At 35.8% G+C, this 27462-nt stretch overlaps 1 protein-coding gene across 2 annotated transcripts in view; it reads right to left on the reverse strand.

The window, feature by feature from the left end:
* Positions 1-27462, reverse strand: part of LOC123547025 (hephaestin-like) — a 36996-nt gene that overhangs the window by 6735 nt on the left and 2799 nt on the right. Inside the window, exons 2-14 of one of the 2 annotated variants that reach the window (XM_053551326.1) lie at positions 20622-20744; positions 18367-18497; positions 16123-16335; positions 12203-12530; positions 11857-11963; positions 8932-9109; positions 7615-7713; positions 7123-7310; positions 5042-5250; positions 4582-4732; positions 3887-4099; positions 1686-1908; positions 478-1406 (exon numbers count right to left, since the gene is read on the reverse strand). In XM_053551326.1, the coding sequence (XP_053407301.1) occupies positions 478-1406; positions 1686-1908; positions 3887-4099; positions 4582-4732; positions 5042-5250; positions 7123-7310; positions 7615-7713; positions 8932-9109; positions 11857-11963; positions 12203-12530; positions 16123-16335; positions 18367-18497; positions 20622-20744 (3092 nt within the window). Of the gene's footprint in view, positions 1-477; positions 1407-1685; positions 1909-3886; positions 4100-4581; positions 4733-5041; positions 5254-7122; positions 7311-7614; positions 7714-8931; positions 9110-11856; positions 11964-12202; positions 12531-16122; positions 16336-18366; positions 18498-20621; positions 20745-27462 lie in introns of both variants that reach the window. The other variant, XM_053551325.1, reaches the window with a different exon arrangement.

Here is a 27462-nt window from a genome sequence, read left to right on the forward strand (position 1 = left end):
TGCATATTTTTCGATACAAATCTAATAACCTATAAATATTTTTCTGCATATCCTCTCTCGAATATATAAATTATTACAAAATTTATACGAACAAAACACCAGACCGATTATCGCAACCTCAGCGCCTAGCAGTGCATTGGAACTGGTTCAACATTTGCATATATACTCAAATCTCTGTTTTCATATATCACAAATCAGCAGTGAACTTTTAGTCTTTTTACCTGATTGGGATCAGAGAAGCTTTAAGGTCGTGCATATACACGTGTATAATAGTGTAAATTTGTTTAATTCGTTCAAAATAAATTCAGACCTGAAGGTACAATCTTTTGATATTCTCTGTTTGTCAAGATCAAAATATTGGTCCGGTGGAATAATTTGGGGAACTTTATATTGGCATTTCGTAAAAAGAAATTTAACTGGCGAACTTAAAAACAGAACATTGAAGATAATATACTTCTGGCAATATTCCATGCTTACCTCCCTTTGGAACCACGGCGAACTTGGCTTCCATTCCATGCACTAGATGTTCCATCACATGACAATGTATTAGCCAAGTGCCCGGATTATCTGTGTACATGTCCACAGTTTCGTATGTTCCTGGAAAAACTTCAAGTACATCACCTCGATGAGATTTGGCTGTTCTGTGTACGTACGTCTGTCCGTGGAAATGAACTGTATGATAGTCGTCCTCAGACCCGAAACCCATAACATACCACGTGACATGTTCGTTATTCTCCATAACCATACCAGGTGTATTCCCGAGAATGTAACCGTTTATACTGCTCATCAAGTTGCTTTCCTCGAATTTCTGGTGTGGTGCTATTTCTTTCACCCTCTGCATGTTTTCTCGAATATACCAACTCCTGTTTTCGTTTATTATGTAATACGCCATTGCAAATTCCCTCGAATGTTGATCCAAACGTTGATTCTTTGGGTCTAAAACACCCCTTCGACATGTTACTAAGGGTCCGAAAAGCCCAGTAGGCGTGTCTCTTATCATATTGGTACCCGAATGATACATCCACCCGATGCAGTTTGGCTCATTAGGCCCGGGACCAGCCCTCTGCGGAACTGTCCATCTATACGTAAACACTTTGCCAGGTTGCACCTCGCTATCTTCCGTGTAATTTAATCCGTCATTATATTTCATTCCCTCATTTCGTTTGTTTGTAAACACACCATGCGGTTTTATAGAGAATGGATGGGAGGCCTTATTCATAAACACAACTTCGATGACATCTCCAACCTCTGCGCGTATAAAGGGTCCGAGGAGCCCAAGATGGATCTCTCTGTAACCGCGTTTTTTCTCATATTTGAAAGTATCGTCGGTAAATTCCCGGTAGACAGCTTTTTTGTACACAGTTCCCATAAAGCCCCTGTCACGTCTTGTAAACAAGTAAGACTTTCTGAAATTAAATACGATTGGAAAAAAATTAATTTCTGCGCTTTCTTTTATTATCGTTTTGTCATCACATCGTGTAAACTTGATATTGTTTTAGTGTGTCGACATAAACGGTTATTTTGAAAGGCATCTGCATTAAGGTTCGGTTAAATTTAAAACGTCGCTTTTTTTACAAACTGTCATATAAAAGTATATGGGAAAAGTAAAAATAAAATACGTAAAGTAGTTAAGATAATTCAAAGTGCAAATCTACAAATAGTGGCATGTGAGTACCAATACATACGCTGAATCGTCTGTGAGAGGTTTTCCAATAATTTTGTCGATTCCTGACGGAGCGTAGTTCCACTCAATCTCTACAGCTGCAATATAATACCGACGGCATCCGCCGGAAGGTTTCATAGGTACCACCGGGAGGCTCTGTGGTCCCTGGCACACATTAACACTGTACATGGATGTCATACCTGCCATCAAGTGGTGATGGGTGTGGCAGTACAGGGCCCACTTTCCTGTATAAGATAAGCTGTTTATTAATAATATTATTAAGGCAGATTGGTATAAGCGGTTCAGTTTCTCAGTAAGTAGAGCTTCTCGTTTTTTATGCTCCCCGAAAGGGAGGAGCATATAGTCGCCACACTTGTCCGTCCGTCCGTCCTTCTATCCGTCTGTCCGTCAGTTCGTCCGTCACACTTCTTGTCCGGAGAATAACTCAACACATATTGAAGGTACCAAGGTGTAACTCTATACAATGATAGAGCTCATTGAGAGAAAGTGCAGTGATAAGGAACAATAACTCTAGGTGGTCCCATGTTTTAATTATATTCCTTTTTGAAAACCTTGTCTGGCGCATAACTCGAATACTGTGCAAGGTATTGACTTCAAACTTTACATATTGATAGAGGTCAGTAAGAGGGAGTGCAATGACAAGAAACCATAACTCTAGGTGGTCCCGTTTTTTAATTATCTCCCTTTTTTGAAAACTTTGTCTGGGGCATAACTCGAATACTTTATAAGGTATTAACTTCATACTTTATATATTTATACAGGTCAGTAAAAGAACGCGCTATGACAAGGAACCATAACTCTAGGATGTCCCATTCGTGAATTATCTCTCTTTTTTGAAAACCTTGTCCGGGGCATAACTCGAATACTATGCAAGGTATTGACTTGATACTTTACATATTCATAGAGGTCAGTGAGAGGGAGTGCAGTGTTTAAGAACCACAACTCTTGCTGACCACATTTCTCCTTAACACAACCTCTATGACTGAAAAGCCCCTTATGCTACAGTAGTTTCGTGGAACATCCATCGTGTTCCCGATCGCCTTGTTTGTTGAGTAACTGTTGACTATGAGCTTATTGCATTTAGAAATAATTTTAAGCATACAGAATCGAAGCTGGATTGCTAGACTAGTTAAACTTGATAACCAATGCGCCACTGGCTCCCTCTGGATTGCTAGACTAGTTCAACTTGATAACCAATGCGCCACTGGCTCCCTCTGGATTGCTAGACTAGTTCAACTTGATAACCAATGCGCCACTGGCTCCCTCTGGATTGCTAGACTAGTTCAACTTGATAACCAATGCGCCACTGGCTCCCTCGTGTCAACCGATCTGTATTGATACCGGAAGCGTTCCCTTTGCAAATTGCACATAATGATGTTAATTTGTAATTCTCACAAATATACCTTATTTAGGCAGAACAGTTTTGGCAAGAATGTGTGGTACATCAACATTCCTTTCTATCAATCTTACCCTTGACCTTTAATGTATTAGGACGCTTTTAGAAACCATATTTAACTTCATGTATCTTCAATTTATTTTTGATCTTTGTGTGCTGACAAAAAATGACAGGCATTGAAAGTATGTGATGTAAAACAAATTTGTTCTATATATTTTAATATCAATGGTTAACTAAAATTTATATACTTTTCCAAAACAGAGTTTGGATGCATATAAAAGCCATTGTACCGCCATTTGAAATGATAATCAGACCGCTTTAAAAAAAGATACATCAAATGAGAAATTAAGAATTACTGATCATTTGAGAAGTGTTTATAAAGGCTTCTACACACTACTGAATTAGTTATTTAGCAAAGTTCCGTTTTTAGTAGATTTATTTCAAAAGTGACTTATTTATTTAAATATATAACGCATGACAATTTCTGTCATTCTAGTTAAAAAGAAAAAAGAGATGATTTTTAGGAATGAATGAAATAAAATTTTATACCTAATAATGGAAACTGAAGGGACATTGAAACGATTATACTGCCGATTTCGTGAATTCTTTCATAGACTTTAATGATTTTAAAAGACTTACAGACAGAATGAATATTGAAACAGCGTTGCCTTTCCCTTTGAATCTTCTATTTCGGCGATATAATGATTTTTTTCGGTAGTTAGGAGGAATAAAAGTACATTGCTACTTTAAATCAGTGTCAAGATTATAAACATATCTATCGATAAGTTTTGATCTCAAGTACTGACCGACATTGTCCGGATGCATGTAACCTGTAAACCCGAGGCCCGGGATGATGACTTTCGAGTCAAGGGTTCGTCCATTCACGGCCATAGAGTTGCCTTCGAGTGCTATACCATGTAAGTCCTTGCTTGAACCAACACCGAGAAAATGCCAAGACACTCGATCTCCTAAACACATGTCTATTCCATTCAGCGTTCCGTATATACGCCCATTGATCGCTGAAAATAGTCAATACAATGTATCTGAAGTATTTTTATCCTAATTTTCGCTATTCGAACCGCATCGTATATTTTTTAATTATTTTTTCAGAAAAAAGTTCAATTCTTGATCTTTAAATAGATGATTTAGAAGTTGTAGAAGTAAACATCCTGACGAACTATTATTTAATTTATATTCAAGACACGATTAAGGAGATGGTACCCACCATTTATAAGGTTTAATGTTAAAGGAGATGGTACCCACCATGTATAAGGTTTAATATTAAAGGAGATGGTACCCACCATTTATAAGGTTTAATGTTAAAGGAGATGGTACCCACCATTTATAAGGTTTAATGTTAAAGGAGATGGAACCCACCATGTATAATATAAGGCTTAATGTTAAAGGAGATGGAACCCACCATGTATAATATAAGGCTTAATGTTAAAGGAGATGGAACCCACCACGTATAAGATTTAATGTTAAAGGAGATGGTACCCACCATGTATAAGATTCCCGTGCTTAAAGGCCTCATCATTTTTATTCAGCAGGGCTTTATCTGGAGAAAATTCTTTTATACTCTCGTCGATATACCAGGATAGGTTCTCATCTACCACTTGAAACAAGACGAATATTTCTTTGTTCACATGAATCTGCAACAGAAAAATAAACGGCAATAAAAGAAAGTTTGCGGCATGTTCAGTCCATGTAAAATGAAATGAATTATGTTAATTCAGATAGTATATTGTCAATGAAAGAAAAATGTTACTGAAACTTTTGTCGATGTTAAAAATGACCGCAAGTTTCCGGTTTTAGTACAATATTGATGATTTTCAGATGAAACTGACCTGAACAGGAAGTAAAGTCTTGATATTTGCATAAATGGAGTTGTTTCAGTTTCAAACACTCTTAGTTTGTCATCTTTCTTTTATCAGACATTTCTGTTTCTTCTTTTAACTTACTTGTTTTCCTTTATCGTCCAGAGAACCTGGCTTGCAGACGAGCAATGGACCGACTAAACCTGTGTTTGTGTCCTTCCGCATATCTACCGCGGAATGATATGTGTAAGAAAGACAGTTTGGATCGTCTGCAGTAGGTGCTGCGGTCCAGGGTACTGTAAAGTGGTACTTTGTAACCTGTCTTGGCTGGGTTATCAGGCCGTATGGTACGTCTACTGGCAGATAGGGAAGAAAGAAAAGATAACAAGAGCTGTCCGTAAGACAGCCAAGCTCGACTATTCGAAATATTGTCACAGAAGCAGGAAATTATTACCCAAAATGTTAAATATCAAAAGAGTTTTAAGTTCGAAACGGGACATAATTTGACCAAAATGCATATCAGAGTTATGGGACTTGATGCTATCAACTAGTTTAATAACCCCGAAGAAACATGTTAAGTTTCAATTCCATATCTGCATTAGTTTTGGAGATAGTAACTTGCATGTAAAACTTTAACCAGAATTTTCTAAGTCCAAAAGGGGGCATAATTTGTTCAAAATACATGTTAAGAGTTATGGAACTTGACCCAGTGAGGTTGGTAACTGACCTAGAAAAAGAATAAATAAGTTTCAAAGCTATATGCCTTTTGGTAATAGCTGTATGTACTTGCACGCAAAACTTTAACCAGGATTTTCTAAGTCCAAAAGGGTGCATAATTTGCCCAAAATACATGTCAGAGTTATGGGACTTGATTCTATCAACTAGTTTTATAACCCCGAAGACACATGTGAAGTTTCAATTTAATATCTGCATTAGTTTTGGAGATAGTAACTTGCATGTAAAACTTTAACCAGGATTTTCTAAGTCCAAAAGGGGGCATAATTTGCTCAAAATACATGTCAGAGTTATGGGACTTGGCCCAGTGAGGTAGGTAATTGATCTAGAAAAAGAAAAAATAAGTTTCAAATCAATATGCCTTTTAGTAATAGCTGTATGTACTTGCACGCAAAACTTTAACCAGAATTTTCTAAGTCCAAAAGGGGGCATAATTTGGCCAAAATACATGTCAGAGTTATGGGACTTGACCCAGTGAGGTAGGTAATTGATCTAGAAAAAGAAAAAATAAGTTTCAAATCTATATGCCTTTTAGTAATAGCTGTATGTACTTGCACGCAAAACTTTAACCAAAATTTTCTAAGTACAAAAGGGGGCATAATTTGGCCAAAATGAAGGTCAGAGTTATGGGACTTGGTGCTATCAACTAGTTTTATAACCTCGAAGACACATGTGAAGTTTCAATTCAATATCTGCATTAGTTTTGGAGATAGTAACTTGCATGTAAAACTTTAACCAGAATTTTCTAAGTCCAAAAGGGGGCATAATTTGCTCAAAATACATGTTAGAGTTATGGAACTTGACCCAGTGAGGTTGGTAATTGACCTAGAAAAAGAATAAATAAGTTTCAAAGCTATATGCCTTTAAATGATAGCTGTATGTACTTGCATGCAAAAACTTAACCAAGGTGTGACGCCGACGCCGACGCCGACGCCAGGGTGAGTAGAATAGCTAGACTATTCTTCGAATAGTCGAGCTAAAAATGAAAGTACAGACATTGCATATATTTAATGTGTTTGAAAGAAGAAAGTGATAACTGAATGTAATTTGCACATCTGTAACACATTTAAAACGATACATTTTTGATGTCTCAAAACTTGGCCAGTCAGAGATTCCAGCTAATATTTACAGCATAATCAAAATGACGAAAAAAATCTAATTTACAGACAGGAAAGTTACTAAACTTTTCAAGACATAGGTATAAAATATTATTTTATTGCAAACTCTCTGTGTCTTAATAAAGTGGAATTTATGACTGGAATTACGTTTTCCAATGTTCACGCAAAATACACAAGAAAAAAAACACCTTTAAATACGTTAGGGCTGGGAATAATATCACAGCTGAAGAAGTATATATGCGTAAAGAACGGATACTGTAATAAATCAAGAAAACTGCTAATGACTAAAATTCCACTGTCACTACTATGAACATCTTGTTTGCGCCTTTTTAATATTACTACAGGGTCTCGTCAATTACAAAAAGTTTATACCACTGTTTCTGGTATAGTATACGGAGCCCTCCTGTGACTTGTCAATCCCGACACCGTGCGGAAGGAAGGAATAAGGTCTCGAGGCTTTATTCATAAACACTACCTCAACCTCATCTCCTATTTCAACTTTTATTGGTGGTCCCAGCATGTGTAAATGTTCTTCATCTAAAGGTCTTGGCTTCATTCTTCTATAATAAATGACGAGAAACTCCTCAGCAAAACAGTCTCAAAATAAAACTTGTATACAATATAAATGAGCGTCCGTGAGATCGTGCAACCAAATGTCTATCTCGTCAAGCAGAAAACCTAAATAAGACATATTTCAAGTTCTAGATAAGTAATAATATTATACAGTGTAAACACTCTAATTTATTCATATTTTACATCCTTATATATCACTTAAAGCATTACATTCAGATTGTGGTTATTTACCTCACTTAACATTACAGTATTTCTACATTATATAAATATATATAGTATTGTTTACCTTACCTGAAAAATTCGTCCTCATATTCAACAAAAACCGCTTTCTTATATGTGTTTCCTAGAGCGTCATGGTGTTCTCCATGGTGCATGTGATGGTGAGAATTACTGAAACAAGAAAATGCCGTTCTTAGTAATCTATGCAGACCTGTGCGTAATATTTAATTGGTGAAAGAATTACGGAAACAATAAATTGACGGTCTATGCAGTTGTATATTACTTAACTTATGTAAGAATTACTGAAACAATTGAGTTGCGTTCTATGTAGGTGCGTATTACCTCACTGAAACATTACTGAAACAATAGATTTACGTTTTATGCATGTGTATATTGCTTCACTGAAGTAAGAACTACTGAAACCAAAAAATTGACGTTCTGTTGCGTATTACAAAATTGTAAAAATGTAAAATTTTACAGAAATAACAGATTCGCACCTGTATATAATACCAATCTATTACTTATTCTCTTGAAAGAATCACTTAAATAATAAAATGACGATATTACTTAACTGATGTTAGAATTTTTTAAAGATTGTGATTTGACGTTCTGTGGAGGTGCGTACCAGTTAGTGTAAGAACTGCTGAAACAACATACTGATGTTCTGTGCTGGTTTTTATTATATACCTGTATAAATTCTGTAAAAATATCGGCTTGTATTTCACAAGTAAATATGAACAGGCAGAAAAAAATCCGTATTGTATCTTTTGTATTGTATATTTGTGGACTACTTTTTCTAATTAATATGCATGACCTGACACAGTTCTATAAATAGCGCACATAAAAACTTCACTAAGTTCCATTCTAAAATCGATAAACATAGAAAATTTCGTTCAATAACGAAACACCAAACAAAAAGGTGGAGTTATATAATAAAGGGGTCATTATAACAGTAGCTAAATCTGGGATTTTGTATTCGGCTCTCGTGGATTTTGCAAGATCGGATCACACTCGGTGCTTGCGCGCCTGGTGAGATCCGATCTAGCAAAAATCCACTCAAGCCGAATAAAGCATTCCAGATCGAGCCACTGTTATAATAACCCTATTATATTACCTTATTGAAATCATAAATAATTTTATTCCCGAATGCCTCGAGTCCAGGCTTTATTCTACCCTTTCTAGATAAATGACGCCATCACTTCAGCTCTATAAAACGGTCAAAATTTTGTAACATGGCTGTAGTTTACTCTGCAAATGCGTAAGTGACATGCTCGCCCGAATTCCCCTCTTATTTTCTTCAGTTACATACTATTATTCGTGTTCCTCACACATGTGTTCTATATTTTACGTTCTCAAAATAAATCATTTAAATATATTTCTTTTTAGTACCTTGAAAATCCATGGTCCATTTCAATTTTTCCTGAAGTATAAAGGTCTTTACCCCCTGGCATATAATTCCAGTTCACCTCCTCGGCGGCGATAAAATACCGCTTCCTCTTTCCCGGCGGTGTATCGGGTAATGCGTCAACGGCGCACTGCTTCACTTTGAAAAATGCCGTCATACCGTCTGCAAGAAAGGTAGTGTACTGGTAGAGAAAAATCAAAATATCTGATAAGTTAAACAATATGTACACGCATCTCTTATTCCACTTTATTATTTAAGGTTCTTCTACACGTTTGTTATCAGAGACCATTATTACAGATTGTCCTAGCATTACATCATTTACTCGAAAGCTAGGCCCGTCAAATGGAAACACAAAGCATACTATACTGGCAATTGAAAGCACTATACATATTTCTTTTTTAAAATGAAAACACTTAATTAAAAATGTTTGTATGTGAAATAAGTCCAAACTGTCATAAAACCAGCTTCAAACTTGAGGTGCCCTTTAATCATAAGCAAATATGAGCCGTGCCATGGGAAAACCAACATAATGGCTTTGCGACCAGCATGGATTCAGACTAGCCTGCGCATCCGCGCAGTCTGGTCAGGATCCATGCCGTTCGCTAACGGTTTCTCTAATTGCAATAGGCTTGGAAAGCGAACAGCATGGATCCTGACCAGACTGCGCGGATGCGCAGCTGGTCTGGATCCATGCTGGTCGCAAAGCCACTATGTTGGTTTTCTCATGGCGTGGCTCACATCTCAAACTTAAGCATATGCACTTACACATATTATGTGTTGGCGCTGATTTTCTGCTGTTCGAATTCAATAAAATTTACATTGTAGATTTCTTATATATGAAAGATATCAACAAAATGATAAACCTCCTTTATGAAAACTTATTTGAGGATGAAGTTGTTTGTGTGTTTTTTTTTTCAAATCAAGCGCATGAACCTTTTTATTTGCTTTCATTTTTAGTATACACTAAAGATCTCACTCAACACTTTTCATTTTTGAATAGAATATTCATTTTATAAGATTTTCTCACAACATTCCAATTATGTATGTATTTCCTTATTTTACACATGATTCTAGGGAACCTATACACATGTATGAAAATAAAACGGGCAAATCGTGCGCGTTTCAATTCTGAAATTCCCAGTCTGTGAAAATTTACATAACACACAAACAGAGAATGGTAAGTTTTATGTTTAAAAGATAGCACAGTTCGTTGGTTTTGTCACTTTGGTTGGTAGGTTGGTAGGTTCTAGCTCTCGTTAGAGTTTTATTTATTTTGTAAAAACTATTCATTCAAATACGGAGCGATACTAAGAAACAATCAATTTGTGAAAATTCTGTGTAACAGCATTTTTCGCTAAAATCATTTTCCTCCTCTGACGACGGGACTTAATATAAAATTTTAATAAAACTCAACTTAATTAGCAAACTGTTACATTTTGTGGTATAGCTTGTATGCAGGCAAACAGAAGTCTGTAACTAACGCATGGTGGAACACCTAACCATAAAATTAGTCAAAACTGCATATCTAATGAACGATTTGGACTACGAGTTTGCTGGATCTTAATTCGACAACTTTTATGACAGTAAATGAGGGTTGTTAGGCCAAGAAACCATGTACAGTATTTGTGCATAGGTCAGCATATCACAAAATGTCTTGAAATTTCAGTCTGTCAATGTGCTTCTGCTGTCAAACCTTTTCCCGCGGTTCGGGTCGAACATGCTAGATATAGCATTTTCGCTAAAAATGTGCTCAAACACGACAAAACAATTAATAGAACGTCTTGGGTTTGGCTAAATAACGCTATTTTTCTGATTTTCTGATTTTGTTATGAAATTTGTTCGCTTAAAATTGCGTTAAATAAATGCCTACTTTTGTGACTATTCAAAAGTGGGTGGAGATCGTTAAATGATTAAACTGTACGATTCCGAGTTCTGAGTTTTAACGCATTTTGACCTGATCTTATATTTTTCTAAATGCACGCTGTGCCAACTTTCTCCGATATAGTCCACGCGAGATAGAGAGATATTATTATTATTATTATACCAGATTTATATAGCGCCCTTTTCATGATCAATTTCACGTTCAAAGGCGCTTTACATAGTTCAAATGCAGCCACACAGGGCGCATAATTCACCCTCTATTAGTACAGACACAGCGATCTGACCAGAGGGACAGAGTGAGACAAAGCCCCCACGACAGAGAGATCAGAAATCAGATACAGGCTTGTCCGGCTAACTTAGCCTAGCTCGTTGCGAATAGACAGCCTGGTTCTTTAACGTGTCCAGTTTATAGCACTGATACACGCAAGGATTGCCTGGGTTCCTGACCAGTACACCTCTAGTTGGGTGGGAAACACTGAAAAGCGTTTCTGAAAATTCCCAAGTAGCTGCCGGGGATCGAACCCCCGCCCTCAGGATTGGAAGGCCAGTGTGCAGACCACTGAGCTATCCGTCCACTATATTCGCAATTTATTAAGTGTTACGTTAGAATATTCGTCAAATGTAAAATGATGCTTTGAAAAGTCTATGTCAAATAAAATATAGATCCGAACGTACAGAAGTACCTTCATCTTTGAGAAAAACAGTCAAGACTAAAAGCCATTTTAGTAACATTTTACTTTACGCGAATGACACTAAGACGCTTCCATAGACCCATTGTAAGTCATATTAATTCATCATACCAACTGGTAATTTAATCTTGTTACCTTATGAGGTGGAACTGTTGTGAGCATAGACTGCTATGAATTCTCGACCTCGTGGCTCTAGACATGAAATATGACGGACAAACAGACAGATAGACAGACACACGCGCTATCAGCTAATACGTCCCGTTTTCACATATGGGCATATAAAAATGGGCTTAAGCGTTGTTACTTTAACGCTGATAATTCACATAAACTTTCACATACCGTGAAGATGGTCGTTATTCCTACACACTAGCAACCATGTTCCAACATTGATCGGTACTGTATTTACGGTCATAAAAGAAGCTGGATAAATTGACACCGCATCCATTCTAAAATAAACGTAATGAATATTAACATTACTAATTAAAGTATGCATACAGATTTGTGCACTCTGATAGGAAAATAAAGGAGACATAAATTAAAGTACAATGACACAATTGTCGATAGTTCCAGGGGATGCTTGTGCCTCCCATTGTTTTCCTACATCAGCCAGTAAAGATTTCAGTCCGAGGTAAGAACTTACATGTTTCAAAAACATTACAGATTAGACCAACAGTCTGGCTCTTACCTGTGGTTCTTTACTATGAACGTCTGGCCGTAAATCTGCATTGTGTGTATTCCATTAGCAAGAGCGAACGTATATATTGCTACATCGTCACCTTCGCAAACTTCGAGGCCCGGCAAGTTTCCGTATACATAGCCATTTATATGATACATCTTATTGCTTTCGATGAATCTTTCATCTTTTCTTCTCAGAAGATTCCGACAGACGCGAGGATTTAGACACCGCCGGAGATTGACATCGGCATAGTGGCTTGAACTTTCGTCAGTAACCTCTGTATACAAAACAATCTCCTGCGCTACATCCATCCTCCGTCCATCCGGAGTTAACGTTCCTGTAATAAAAAAAAAATACATTTAGGCAATGCCACAGCAGGACAAGAGGTCATTTCGTTAGTCCAGTACTTATGTACTAGTAGTCAATACTTCAAAAAAATCTCTTAAATTATTTGATATACTAGAAACACATATCATTTAACAAAGAAAGGTTTCATATATGAACAACAACAACAACAAGAGCTGTCCGTAAGACAGCGCGCTCGACTTTTCTCAGTGCTTGACTCTGAATTTGAGCTTTGCCAGTAAAAAAAAAATCCAAGTTAAAAAGGGGCATAACTCAGTTAAATTTCAAATTATAGTTATGGGAATTGTGTCTCCTGGTGTAGACTTTGATAGTAAACAACTATTTTGAGTTTCAAGTCAAAAGCTTTAATAGTAACAGAGATATCTGACTTTATCAAACAATTTAACAAAACAAATCTAAGTTAAAAGGGGCATAATTCTGTCAAAATTCAAATCAGAGTTATGGGGATTGTTTCTCCTGGTGAAGACTTTGATGGTAAATAAGTATTTTAAGTTTCAAGTCAAAAGCTTTGATAGTAACAGAGGTATTTGACTTTATCAAAAACTTTAACTAAAATTCTAAGTTAAAAAGGGGCATAATTCTGTCAAAATTCAAACTAGAGTTATAGGAATTGTTTCTCCTGGTGCAGATTTTGATAGTAAATAACTATTTTGAGTTTCAAGTCAAAAGCTTTAATAGTAACAGAGATATTTGACTTTATCAAAAATTTTAACAAAATTTCTAAGTTAAAAAGGGGCATAATTCTGTCAAAATTCAAATCAGAGTTATGGGAATTATTTCTCCTGATGTAGACTTTGATGGTAAATAGGTATTTTAAGTGTCAAGTCAATAGCTTTGAGAGTAACAGAGATATTTGACTTTATCAAAAACTTTAACCAAAAATTCTAAGTTAAAAAGGGGCATAATTCTGTCAAAATTCAATCAGAGTTATGGGGATTGTTTCTCCTGGTGTAGACTTTGATAGTAAATAACTATTTTAAGTTTCAAGTCAATAGCTTTGTTAGTAACAGAGATATTTGACTTTATCAAAAACTTTAACCGACGGCGACGCCGACGCCAGGGCGAGTGCAATAGCTCTACATTTTCTTCGAAAAGCCGAGCTAAAAAACAATAACACTCGTTAGTGTCGTACCGCAAAATGGTCCTCGTTATAATCATGTAACTAAATTGTCCTTGTTACAATCATGCTTTACAGTAATACCATCTAACTTCTCTCCTTGCAATGATACTTTCTAACTTCCCTCCTTACAATTATACTGTCTAACTTCCCTCCTTGCAATTATACTATCTAACTTCCCACCTTGCAATTATACTATCTAACTTCCCTCAACTTCCCTCCTTACAATTATACTGTCTAACTTCCCTCCTTACAATTATACTGTCTAACTTCCTTCCTTGCAACTATATTATCTAACTTCCCACCTTACAATTATACTATCTAACTTCCCTCAAACTCCTTCCTTAAAATTATGTTATCTAACTGCCCTTCTTACAGTTATATTTCTATCTAACTGCATGCTCTTGATCCAACGATACTATCTACCTATCCTCTTTACAATCATATCATCTAACTGCCCTCGTTGCAATCATATTATCTAATTGCCCTCGTTGCAATCATATTATCTAATTGCCCTCGTTACAATCATATTATCTAATGGCTTTTATACAATAATTATATCTGTTTGCCCTCTTTACAATGCACTTGTTACAATCATACAATCTAACTGCCCTCGTTTCAGTCATATTATCTAACTGCCCTCGTTTAAATTATATTATCTAACTGTCCTCGTTATAGTGCAATCCAACTGCCCTCATGCAATCATATTATCATATTATCTAACTGCTGTCGTTGCAACCATATTATCTAAATACCCTCGTTGCATTTGTGCAATCTTATTGCCCTCGTTACAATCATTCAACATAATTTCCCTCGCTGCAATCATATTATCTTACTGCCCTCGTTAAATCATATTATCTAACTGCACTCGTTACAATCGTGCAATATAACTGCCCTGGTTACAATCATATTATCTAACTGCCCTCGTTACAATCAAACAATCTAATGGCCCTCGTTACAATCCAACCGTGCAATCTAACTGCCCTTGTTACAATCATATTATCTAACTGTCCTCGTTACAATCAAACAATCTAACTGCCCTGGTTACAATCCAATCGTGCAATCTAACTGCCCTCGTAACAATCATATTATCTAACTGCCGTCGTAACAATCACATTATCTAACTGCCCTTGTTACAATCGTATTATCTAACTGCCCTCGTTACAATCGTACAATCTTACTGTCCTTGTTACAATCATACTATCTAACGGCTCTCGTTACAATCATATTATCTAACTGTCCTCGTTACAATCATACAATCTAACTTTCCCCGTGACAATCACATTATTTAACTGCCTGCCCTCGTTACAATCATATTATGTTACTGCCCTCGTTACAATCATATCATGTTACTGCCCTCGTTACAATCCAATCATGCAATCTAACTGCCCTCGTTACAAACATACTATCTAACTGCCGTCGTAACAATCACATTATCTAACTGCCCTTGATACAATCGTATTGATACAATCTTATTATCTAACTGCCCTCGTTACAATCGTACAATCTTACTGTCCTTGTTACAATCATATTATCTAACGGCTCTCGTTACAATCATATTATCTAACTGTCCTCGTTACAATCATACAATCTAACTTTCCCCATGACAATCACATTATTTAACTGCCTGTCCTCGTTACAATCATATGATGTTACTGCCCTCGTTAAAAACATATTATCTAACTGCCTTCGTTACAATCATGCAGCCTTACTGTCGTCGTTTCAGTCATACAATCTAAATGTCCTTTTTACAATCATATTATCTTACTGCCCTTGTTACAATTATGATATCTAACTGCACTCGTTTTAATTATACTATCGCAGCACGTCCTTTTAGCTCAATAAGGAGAGTGCGGATCTACGATATGCTTTTGATAGTGTTGTTTATTTCTGGGCCCTGGATACGGATATTTAAAACATGTTTACTGTTTCCAAGAACAACAGGAATGGTAAATAAAAAATGTACCGGAATCGTCAAGTCATCATATATGAAAACACCTTCGGTTTCGGTCACAATCCCGCAGGCTTCTGCAGACGTTAATACACACACACAAAAAAACGTGTATTATCCCTACATAAACCGAGCTCTATCGAATCATCATGATAAATATTCGTCACTTCGGGGAAGTGCGGATTCTACACAATAGTGAACTACTAGTAATCAAGTAGCACTGTGGGTGTATCTTAAAGGTAGCAGACCCCTGTGACCCTCTGCTCAAGTAGCAGTGTGTGTGTATCTTAAAGGTAGAAGAGCCCTATGACCCTCTGCAGTTGCCTTTTGATAACATACTCTCGAGATGCAGTTCGGCATTTTTTGTGCGTACATGTTAATGAATCCGAAAAAAGAACAGAGAATACCGAAGTCGTACACGGAGAATACCGCAATTTGCCGATTGTTATCCTAAAAGAACTCGTGGAAGTATAGATACACCACCATCGCACATACCTGGTTTACAAGTGACGAGCACCCCAACAAGTCCGGTTTCAATGTCTGTCATAGAGTCCACATGTGAATGATAACCCCATGGTATACATTTATCATCAGACACTGTAGGTGCGAAATTCTCTGTAATGTTCCAGGCATATATATGAGATCCACCTGGCGGTACGGAGTCATCAACCTTGGCCGTAGTGCTTTCTCCGTCTAAATACAGCGCACCTGCGATAGATTACAAAAATATTTCTACATTAATTAAGTGGAAAGAAAATTATATAAGCTACTAGCTTGTTTTCCAATCCATGCATTTAAAGTGTGAAAATTTGCTGTACATATCATGTGTATGTTGTCTCAAAATAAATATCGTTTAAACTAAGTGGGACACAATGAAGTATACGCACATAAATTTATATTACTTTTAGCTGAAATATGCATGTAGGCAATTTCTCAAGTCAAAATTAATTTTTCACGACACGATTATAATATATGAAAGAGGAAGCTAAATCTAATTCATCAGAAGTACATGGAAGATTTTCACTATGCTATAGACACGTACATGGAAGATTTTCACTATGCTATAGACACGTACATGAATTTTCCGTAGTGTGTATGACAAAGTTAACTCTCCAAATACACAAACAGTAATATTTATTAGAATTTAAGAACTTAAATGGTTGTAACAATAACTTCTTAATCTATTTCGAAGAATTAAACACTGTTAAATGTAAAAAGATGAGGAATACCACCTATATTCAAATACCCACGGGGGTGAGGTGGAGGGTATAAATTTGTTTTTGTATAAAGATATTCTTTGAAAACCTGGGTTAAAGTCCAAATAAGTTCAAAACATTTATAAATAAAGTTTAGAGTGTAGAATATAATTACTATATATCATTCGAATAGGCTTATAGGTTCACGTGGACAACATGGCGTAATTTTTCACGACACAGTGATATTAACATAATATAGAATAACAAAAATAAGAATGACAGCAATGGTGTTCTGACAATAATCACAACAGTAGAATAACCTAAGTTCCAAGGAAATTGACAATAGCATGAACTATACAAGAGCTGTCACAGGAGACAGCGCGCTCGACTATTTCGATGCTGGATAGTGAAAATGGGCACATCTGAGGAAGCTGGAGCAGTCATTGGAGTGTTTAATGACTCCAATGTGGATGAAGGTATTGGACAACAGCTTATGTTTGTGTCAAAAGAATTAAGTAATAAGACAGATAAAGGTAAAGTTATCAAAACATTAAATAAGTATAATTCTAAGCAAAAAGGGAGCATAATTCATGAAATATTGGTGCAAGAGTGATGCACCTTGTGTCATATGATGTGGGTGATGATGTGTAACAACTACTTTAAGTTTGAATCAAATCCATTTAGTAATAACCGAGATAGCGTGAAAGTGCACCAAAACTTTAACCGGAAATTCTAAGTAAAAAGGGGAGATAATTCGTGAAATACTGGTGCTAGAATGATGGTCCTTGTGTAATATGATGTGAATGATGATGCGGAACAACTGTTTTAAGTTTGAATCAAATCCTTTCTAAAATAACAGAGATATAGCGAAAATACATCAAAATTAACCTTAATTAAATTCTAAGTAAAAGGGGGCATTATTCATGAAAAATTGGTGCCAGAGTTATGGACTTTGTGTCATATGATGTGAGTGATAAGGTGGAACAACTATTTTTTTAAGTTTGAATTAAATTCATTTAGTAATAACTCAGATAGAGTGAAACTGCACCAAAACTTTAACATGAAATTCTAAGTAAAAAGGGGGATAATGCATGAAATATTGGTGCAAGAGTTATGGTCCTTATGTCATATGATGTGAGTGATGATATGACACAACTATTTTAAGTTTGAATCAAATCAATTTAGTAATAACTGAGATAGAGCAAAAGTGCACCAAAACTTTAACCTGAAATTCTAAGTCAAAAGGGGGGGGGGGGGGGGGGGAGGTAATTCATGACATATTGGTGCAAGAGTTATAGCCCTTGTGCCATTTGATGTTGGTGATGATGAGGAATAGCTATTTTAAGTTTGAAACAAATCAAGTAATTACAGAGATAAAGAGAAAGTACATCAAAACTTTAAACAAAGTGCGGACGCGGAAGGACGCCGACGCCGACGCCGGGTCGAGTAGGACAGCTCTCCATACTTCGTATAGTCGAGCTAATAAAACGAATTCACTATCTCAGGGATTTTGCGTGAAATGGTTATGATATTTCATACATACCTTCGTGCATTTTCGAGTAGAATAACCCGTGCGGATGAACACTTAAGTTTATCTTTTTTCGTTTAATGGCATTTCTAAATGTTACGTAGATCATATCCCCTACTTCACCCTTTAATGTCGGTCCAACATAGCTAAAAAAGACAGGAAAACTGACTAAAGTCACATCCAATTTTCTATATCTAGAATAGTTAGAGTTTTAGATATCACTATTTATAGATATACATTGTATATGGATATTGAATTAGCATTAATAATCTTTCACCAATTTTTTAATAATTATTATTTGACTAACGATTCAAATTCTCTTTTCCTGCAATTTTGACTGACATAAAGCGTTATTCCGAAAACTGAATATCACGGTGTATAGAATGATCTCACAAATACGCTGTAAGTCTGATATCACCGAGCATAAAAAATAAGCGACCGAAAGTGCCGGATATATGATGACCTCAGTGCAAAAGGATAGATGCTTCTTTTTTGAAACTGGTGTAATGATATTTTAGCTAATAATTCTTCATTCCACATAGCTAAACATAACTGTAAAACAAACAAACCTAATCCCCAATGTTATCCGTCAAAATAGCTGTATCTAAACTCGAAACGAAAGTGATATATTTTCGAATTTACGCTTTATGTCAGTCAACATTGCCGAAAACGAGTTGAACTGTTTGTCCAATATAAAAAAGATAGACTGGCATCAGTCGTTAGAGTCATGTAAACACTTGGCCATAAAATCAATCCTCTCTAATAGCACTTTATGAAAAAAATTACAATATCTCTTACCTCTGTCTCCAATCATAGTAATAGAAGGGCGTATTGTACCAGAATGGTCCATTTACGCCCTTCTGTTATTTTTTATAGAATTAGAAGAGCGTATCTGTCATAGGCAGTTTTTTTTTTTCATTTTGCCGAAAGCTATGATTTTCCACTTACGCCCTTCTAATTCTGAGACGTCGATTTATGTCGTAATACATTACTGACAATCATGACCAGAGTTTATCGATATATGCCTAAAATTGACTAAAATTCCGTTTGATGGTTTATTTCAACATGCTGCGGTGTACCACAAGGCAGTGTTTTGTAAAACGCTTTGTTTCCGAAATAAAGACAATTAATCAGATATTCGCATGTAACGTCAATTTGTAATAATAAATAAAAACGTATTGTGCATATTTATTCAAGTGTTGAACCTTACATATGCGTATTCATTTGATAAATTATGACGATGCACTTGTAAATTTGCTTAATAAAGTCAATTCAGTTTCCTTTCCTCTCGGCAAAAATAACACGATTTGTATTTCTACTTTTGTTTGAATATACTTTCAGGAAAAAACGGTTCCTGAATTTGTTTCTTTTAATTACTTGACGATTCCATACATCTTAAACCTGTTCGTACCAACATTCGATTAAAATACAGAAACTGGGGTTTGACATCAAGAAAATCAAACAAATGAAATGAAAATCTTGTAAATGCTTTAGGCAACTTATGGTCCCATTTCTTTGATGTATTTTGATGTATAATTGTATTTAAAACTAGTAAAATATCTGTGCTATTTATCACAGGTAGGACATGTAAATGAACTGTCCATGTCATCTTTCTTTCGTGATTTTTTTAGGTTCCCCCAGTACACGTTTTTATTTATACAGATATATTATTATAAACATCCACATTTGCTTTGTGCTATATTTGTCCTGCATATCCAAATTCAGAGCAGAACAATGGAAACTGCAGGTAATTCATGATGATAATTAATAACTATTAAGTTCTGGCCTCATTTCAAATTCGGCACTACTGAACATGAGAAAAAAATACTGTTACAAGCATTCAAACAGAGTGTCAATAGTGTACCGGGGATGTGAAACATTATTCTGGATTAAAGCCCCTATCGATACTGCCCGGTACCCACTGTCATTGAAATAAGTTTCCGATTTCGCCCCCACCACTAAATTACTGCCATTTTTTCAGACGATAAAAAAATCATGTCACTCTTTGTCATTTGGTATAGTATTGTGTTTCATACACAAACTCAAGATAATTAACTTGGTACGCAGGTCTTAATGATTCTTGTGAGAAGGTATTGTCTGTGTAGTGCTTTTAAACCAATCCCTACCCTTGGTACGCGGGTTTTAATGATTCTTGTGAGAAGGTATTGTCTGTGTAGTGCTTATAAACCAATCCCTACCCTTGGTACGCGGGTTTTAATGATTCCTGTGAGAAGGTAGCGTCTGTGTACTGCTTATAAACCAATACCTACCCTTGGTACGCGGGTTTTAATGATTCCTGTGAGAAGGTAGCGTCTGTGTACTGCTTATAAACCAATTTCACATATTTGCTGCCGATTCTGTCTTTCTGTGTCTTGATACGGAGGTCTGCTTCGCTGCAAGAGGAGATATACAATCCGTTACTTATATAATCGTACAAGGTTATCATAGTTATGCATGCTGAGGTGATTACATGGGAAACATCAACTTATTTTCTAATATTTTATCGAAGATCTGCCATTTCAACTGATTTAAACTAATCAGTTTTTGTTACATAACTTCATCTAACAGCAAAATCTTAAAATCACAGTTAACGCTGTTGGCTGATTTCTACCGTATTCTGTCGCCCCCGCCATGAAGAAAACCGTGACGATGTTTTGTTGATTTTTTTTTTCATTGTGTCGTTGTATCGTTCTTTCGCCCCGCCACAACGAAATAAAATAACGATATCTTGTCTTCTTTTTTGTCTTGTGCTTTCGCACCCGTCAAAACGACAAAACGAGAAAGACAACGCACGAAAGTAATATACATGACGGAACGGCGCCCTAACACTGACGTGCTTTCGTAAGACGTCGTTGTGTCGAGATGACGAGACGTCGTTGTGGCAGGGGTGATATATCGAGATGACGAAACAAAAGAAAAACAAATTATCGTCCCGTTTTGTCCTCGCCAAAATGACACTTTTAGCAAGGCAGTACTACTATTGAGCCAGATTATCCCTATTGAAACGCAGACAATTTTGATTTTCTCCCACAGAAAATTTCTGCAATAGATTATAGAGGATTTTTTTCAGTCGGTCATTAAACCGGTTTCTTTTTATTTGTCATTTTTTACCAATTCAATTCCCCTACTTTATAGTAATATAAAATATTACATTTTTTATTGCATCTCTTAGAACTATCTGTATGCATCTGCACGTTTTTTTTTTACTTATTTCATTTACAAGAAAAGTAAGTTTCTTTGGAATTACAAGTTGTGAGCAAAGATTGAAATCATTAATCATTCTTATTACAGTATGTGACGTGATGCATACTGCCTACATTCCGCATGGGCTACAAAGTTGACACATACAACCTTTCAAACTGTCATAGTTAGTGCTCCTATAACAGGTTTATGACAGAGATTTGATAAGTCTTGATGCTATTGATTATTTCTGTAAGCATATATTGATTTGAATTGAATCGAAATACTTTATTATGACATCTTCTTTTGCGTTTTAAATACCAAGATAGAACGTTCGTTGTTGCTATGAAAATTGATGTTTTGAAATACGTGTCGTTGAATTTTTGCTTAAAATCTTAACAGGCTTTAACGTCAGCAGGATTCGTTCATAATTTATCACGCTGGATCAAATAGTTATGGTTACAGAGAAAATTTCATCAACTCACTTGTAATTACATTTGTATCAAGTCGTATATATGGTGTATCGTTTGTATCAAGTCGTATATATGGTGTATAGTTTGTATCAAGCTCTTGTTAGAAATATTTCTTATTTCTTTGTGTTAAAGGGAATATGATCTTTTTGCAGGACCAATAATGGTAGTATATTCTGCCACTTGAAATATTTCGTGTATAATTACATTATCTGTAAAAAAAAAATCTGGATCATATCATTTGTAGGATCGTTAAATCTCTGTGTTATATTCGTGGGGACGGAGAAAAGATTTCTATAATATATGAGAATACGAAACTCGTGAAACAATAATGGTTTAACCCATTAACCCTGATTCAAAATGACTACATCATAAAAGCGTCAGCTTCATAGTGTTAACGGTGTCAGTTTTATAGGTAATAACAGTTTTCTGATGTCTTTTTAACAGGATCTTTGTCAACTGCATTCATAGATAAATCATATATATATATCCTCCTACAACTACATGAACATGTCCTATAATATGTGTTGTCATTTTTGCTTTCATTTCATCACAATTCGTAATTGACGTTATGAAAACTAGACTAAAAAGTCGATTATTTATTTTTTGTGACAAAATCCTTGGTTTTACCAGTCCACGTTACTGATATTTTAGCATATCCTCTCTAAGGTGTAGCTGTTACATTGGTGACAAAATCCGTGGTTTCACCAGACCTTGTTATGTATACTGATATTAAAGCATATCCTCTCTATATCTGGTTTTACTAGTCCCTGTTACTGATATTAAAGCATATCCTCTCTAAGGTGTAGCTGTTACATTGGTGACAAAATCAGTGGTTTCACCAGACCTTGTTAGATATAGATCTACTGATAATAAAGCATATCCTCTCTATATTTGGTTTTACCAATCCCTGTTACCGATATCAAAGCATATCGTATCTAGACTTGGTTGTTACATTTGTGATAAAAGAATAAGATTTCACGCTATTGCTCTAATAGTTCAGCTGAGCTTATATAACCAATGTGAGGCGGATACCCGCCTGAGTATTTCGAGGATGGACTAAATCGGATACTATTTTAAGCCTCAAGTAGGTTTTTCACGATTTTTCCATTAATGATAAATGGACTGTAAAATAGTATACTACAGAAAAGAATAAAATGCACGCGATCTTCGGACATAATGTTGTATGCATGCACCTTTTAGTTTTTTTTTAAATATTCAAAAGTATTTTTGTGACTCTGTCAACAGTAGGGGAATTGCACACGTCAATTTAATAATTTATATTTTCTGTAACATTTTAACCTTTCCAGGAAGTTAGTTCGTCCTTCGTTTGACGGAAATATGGAACGGAAATATGGAACAGAGACTTAATCATTATCTTTATTTTCGTATAAAACAATGCCAGAAAATTGACGTGAGCATTACCCTTAATGTAGACAGAGTCGTGGGATAGCCACCTTGATAGCAGTAATGACAATAGTTCCAGCAACACACCATTGCAGCGTGAAGTTTTACGTACCACTGTAGGGATAACGCATGTTTTTTCGTGTTATAACATCTGCAGAATCCGCGAAACAAATAAAGCGAAGTTTAATATACCACAATGTTGATGAAGCATATTCACCACTGTGTTGATAAAGCAGTTCAAAGGGAAGATTAACATACCATTAACGCTACATACTGATGAAGCATATCCGCGCGAAGTTCAGCACAGCACAGTACTAATAAAGTATAGTTCACGCGCAACTGAGCACACCAGTGTTTAGCATACCACTGTACTACTAAAGAACGGCCACGCGACATTTAGCATACCACTAAACTACTAAAGCATGGACACGCGAAGTTTAGCATACCACTGTACTACTAAAGCATGGACACGCGAAGTTTAGCATACCACTGTACTGCTAAAGCATGGACACGCGAAGTTTAGCATACCATTGTACTGCTAAAGCATGGACACGCGAAGTTTTGCATACCATTGTACTGCTAAAGCACGGACACGCGAAGTTTTGCATACCACTGTACTACTAAAGCACGGACACGCGAAGTTTAGCATACCACTGTACTGCTAAAGCACGGACACGCGAAGTTTAGCATACCGTTGTACTACTAAAGCACGGACACGCGAAGTTTAGCATACCACTGTACTAATAAAGCATATGTACGTTGAACTAAGTTTACCTCTGTTTTGATAAAGTTAACAAACGTAAAGTTTAGCATAGATTTGCGTCACAAATTTTCGTGGAATCCTTAGACGCTGGAAGAGATACGTTAAAGGTTCCTGTGTCGTATGGACGAGTGATTCGTGTATAGATTCGTGCACAACACGAATTAGTAACCCCGTGCACGACCATCACTGCGGTATGTCTCGGCATGGCAACATAGATGCTATGTTGCTATTTCTCACAAAGTAGTTCAACATGTCACTTACATGCTTCCTTACCTTGAGACGCCTCGGTACATATATGCAAATTATCATTTTTTTTTCTTAAAAATAAAAACGATTCATTAAACAGGGAGCTTTAAAAGTTAAATACTTCATCATTAATACATTTTAAAATGCGCGCGACGATACATTATTAAGCATATATAAAATCACAATAAAATGGCACTTAAAACTAAAGAATTGATTACAGAATTAACACCATGACCTTCTTTGTAATAAAATTTCATGTATGATACGTTTAATGGATGTAATTCCAATAAGCATAAAATATGAACAAATAAAACTGTCGCAGGGGAGTCAGGTACATGTTATATGTATTATGGAAGCTTATAATGGCTATTCGGATAAAGAAGTGACGGCTTGAGACTTTCTGACTGAATGCTGTCTGTGTGATATTATGCTAGTACCGGTTATAATAAATTTGGTAAGCGTTAATAAGGGCGTGTGTCTTTTAAGAGGAGATCAATTGGGGCATTTTTAGAATAATCCTCATTGAAGCGAAGCTTGAAAATTTAGCACAGATGTCGTAACTACAAACTATTAAAAATGTCAATAATATTTTGTAAAACACAGCAAGAAACAGTTAATACCCACTAGTGAAATAATTATCAAGACAACAGAAAATAGAAAGTACTGTTCTAGAAACAACATTAGAAAAATTAGAAACAACTATTGGTTTTCTTTTTTTTGTAAAAAGTTGCGACATTTATTATGTATTGCATCATGTATGTTCTTTATATTGATATATAATGTAGCTTTTGTTATATTTAGAAACAAATTAAGCGCAGCGTGAAAAGTTTAACTATTCGAGGGTCGAACAACTTGGCCAATAAATCACTTCTACAGATACATTTGAAGGTCCAACAAGTAGGCTGACAAACTACTCACACTATTACAGATATATGTGAGGGTCCTACAAGTAGGCTGACAAACTACTACATGTAGATACATCAGAAGCTCCGTCAGATGGCTGACAAAGCTAAAAAAAGTTGCTTCGACTGAAAAACTGCTACGAGGGTCCAAGATGTAGACTGACTAGCAACTACTCAAACCAATAGGAAGACAAATTATTACAGTTATAGGTGAGAGTCCAACAGGTAGATTAGAAAACTACTACAGTAACTCTGAGGATGCAACACGCAAAGCATTTACAATCTAAATCATCAGTCAAGTAAACCAAAGCAAATTCGAGTATATTGCTTTGCATGTGAAATGAAATGCTTACATAATTTTATAGACAAACTCTATGAACAGCTTCATTACTAATTCATATCAGGCTTTTTGTTTAAGTATGATTTATAAAAACATCTCATCAATTAATCACTCCAGGTATGTTCTGGGTTTTCTGGGTTTTTTTTTTATTTTCATTTTTATATTTATTTTTTTGCTGACTTGAGTATCGCGACTTAACAATATTTCAGTTATTTTTTTCATTTGTAGAATCCATCGTCCAGTAGATTAAAGTCGACGCCATCGTCTGATTTACTGGTACAGTAAGAATGCAGTGGGCGTTTTTGACTTGACAAACTCCTCCGCTAACCTCGAAACCGGTCAAGTCTCCAAGTGAAAATTCTAGGTGAAACTCTACTGTTAAACATGACGTCAACACGTTTAACGGTCATATTCCTTGCTGGTCACGTCTATCGTTAGTTTGAGCATCTACATGTTTAACGTATGGAAAAAAAAACAACAAGATTTAACTCCATGCTGGCCACGTCTCCTCTTAAAACATCTATATGTTTCACTTTAGAAAATTCTATGTTAAACTCCATGCCGGTCACGTCATCTACATGTTTAACGTTAGAAAATTCTAGGTTAAACTCCATGCCGTTCACGTCACCTACATGTTTAACGTTTTAAAATTCTAGGTTAAACTCCATGTCGGTCACGTCATCTACATGTTTAACGTTTTAAAATTCTAGGTTAAACTCGATGCTGGTCACGTCATCTACATGTTAAACGTTTTAAAATTCTAGGTTAAAACCCGTGCCGGTCACGTCATCTACATGTTTAACGTTTAAAATTCTAGGTTAAACTCGATGCCAGTGTTTGACGTTTAAAATTCTAGGCTTAATTGACGTTAGAAAATTCTAGGTTAAACTTGATGCCGGTGTTTGACGATAAAAAAATTCTAGGTTACCGGTGTCTGGCGTTAGAAAATTCTAGGTTAAACTCGATGCTGGTCACGTATTTTGTTAGGTAGAGCATCTACATGTTTAACGTTAGAAAATTCTATATTAAATTCGATGCTGATTATGTCTACCATTAGTTAGAACTTTATGTTTAACGTATGAAAATGCTAGATTAAATGGACTGACCTCTAGATCGTACGACAACAAAGAAAAAAGAAAATGTTAAGACACCAGAAAATTATTACTATATCTCTTAGGAAGGCTTTGAAACTTAGTTTACTGACAGATTAAACACAATGCCATGAGAATTAGTTGTTTTGTTTGTGGTAAACTGTCTTCATTATATAGAGGATATTTGTTTGCTTCAGTGTAAGATTGAAATATATGCCAATGCAATATTTTCACGAGTGGCAGAGCAAAGAGTGAAAATGTAAGATATGGTGTTCATGAGTGAAAGATATTTTTATCTTACATTTAAAACAAACAGATTTTCTTTTTTATTTCATATTTTGACTAAAGTCTACCCATATTTTATAGTTTGTAACCAGTGAAAAATATATTTGATATTTTCCACTGTGAAAATACTAATTGTATTTCTCTCTAATATTTCGATAATTCGCCGAAAAACATGTAATACAAAGATTTATATAAACGGCATCCGCGCAGTCTGGTCAGGATCCATACTGTTCGCTTTTAAAGCCTACTGGAATTACAGATACTGTTAGCGAACAGCATGGATCCTGACCAGACTGCGCGGATCCAGACTGCGTGGATGCGCAGGCTGGTCTGGATCCATGCTGGTCGCAAAGCCACTATGTTGGTTTTCCCATGGCACGGCTCAATTCTAGATTAATATGATGCAGGTCGAGTCCACTCTTCCATT

This window comes from Mercenaria mercenaria, chromosome 9 (genome assembly GCF_021730395.1).
Source record: "Mercenaria mercenaria strain notata chromosome 9, MADL_Memer_1, whole genome shotgun sequence".
Lineage (NCBI taxonomy): Eukaryota > Metazoa > Mollusca > Bivalvia > Venerida > Veneridae > Mercenaria > Mercenaria mercenaria.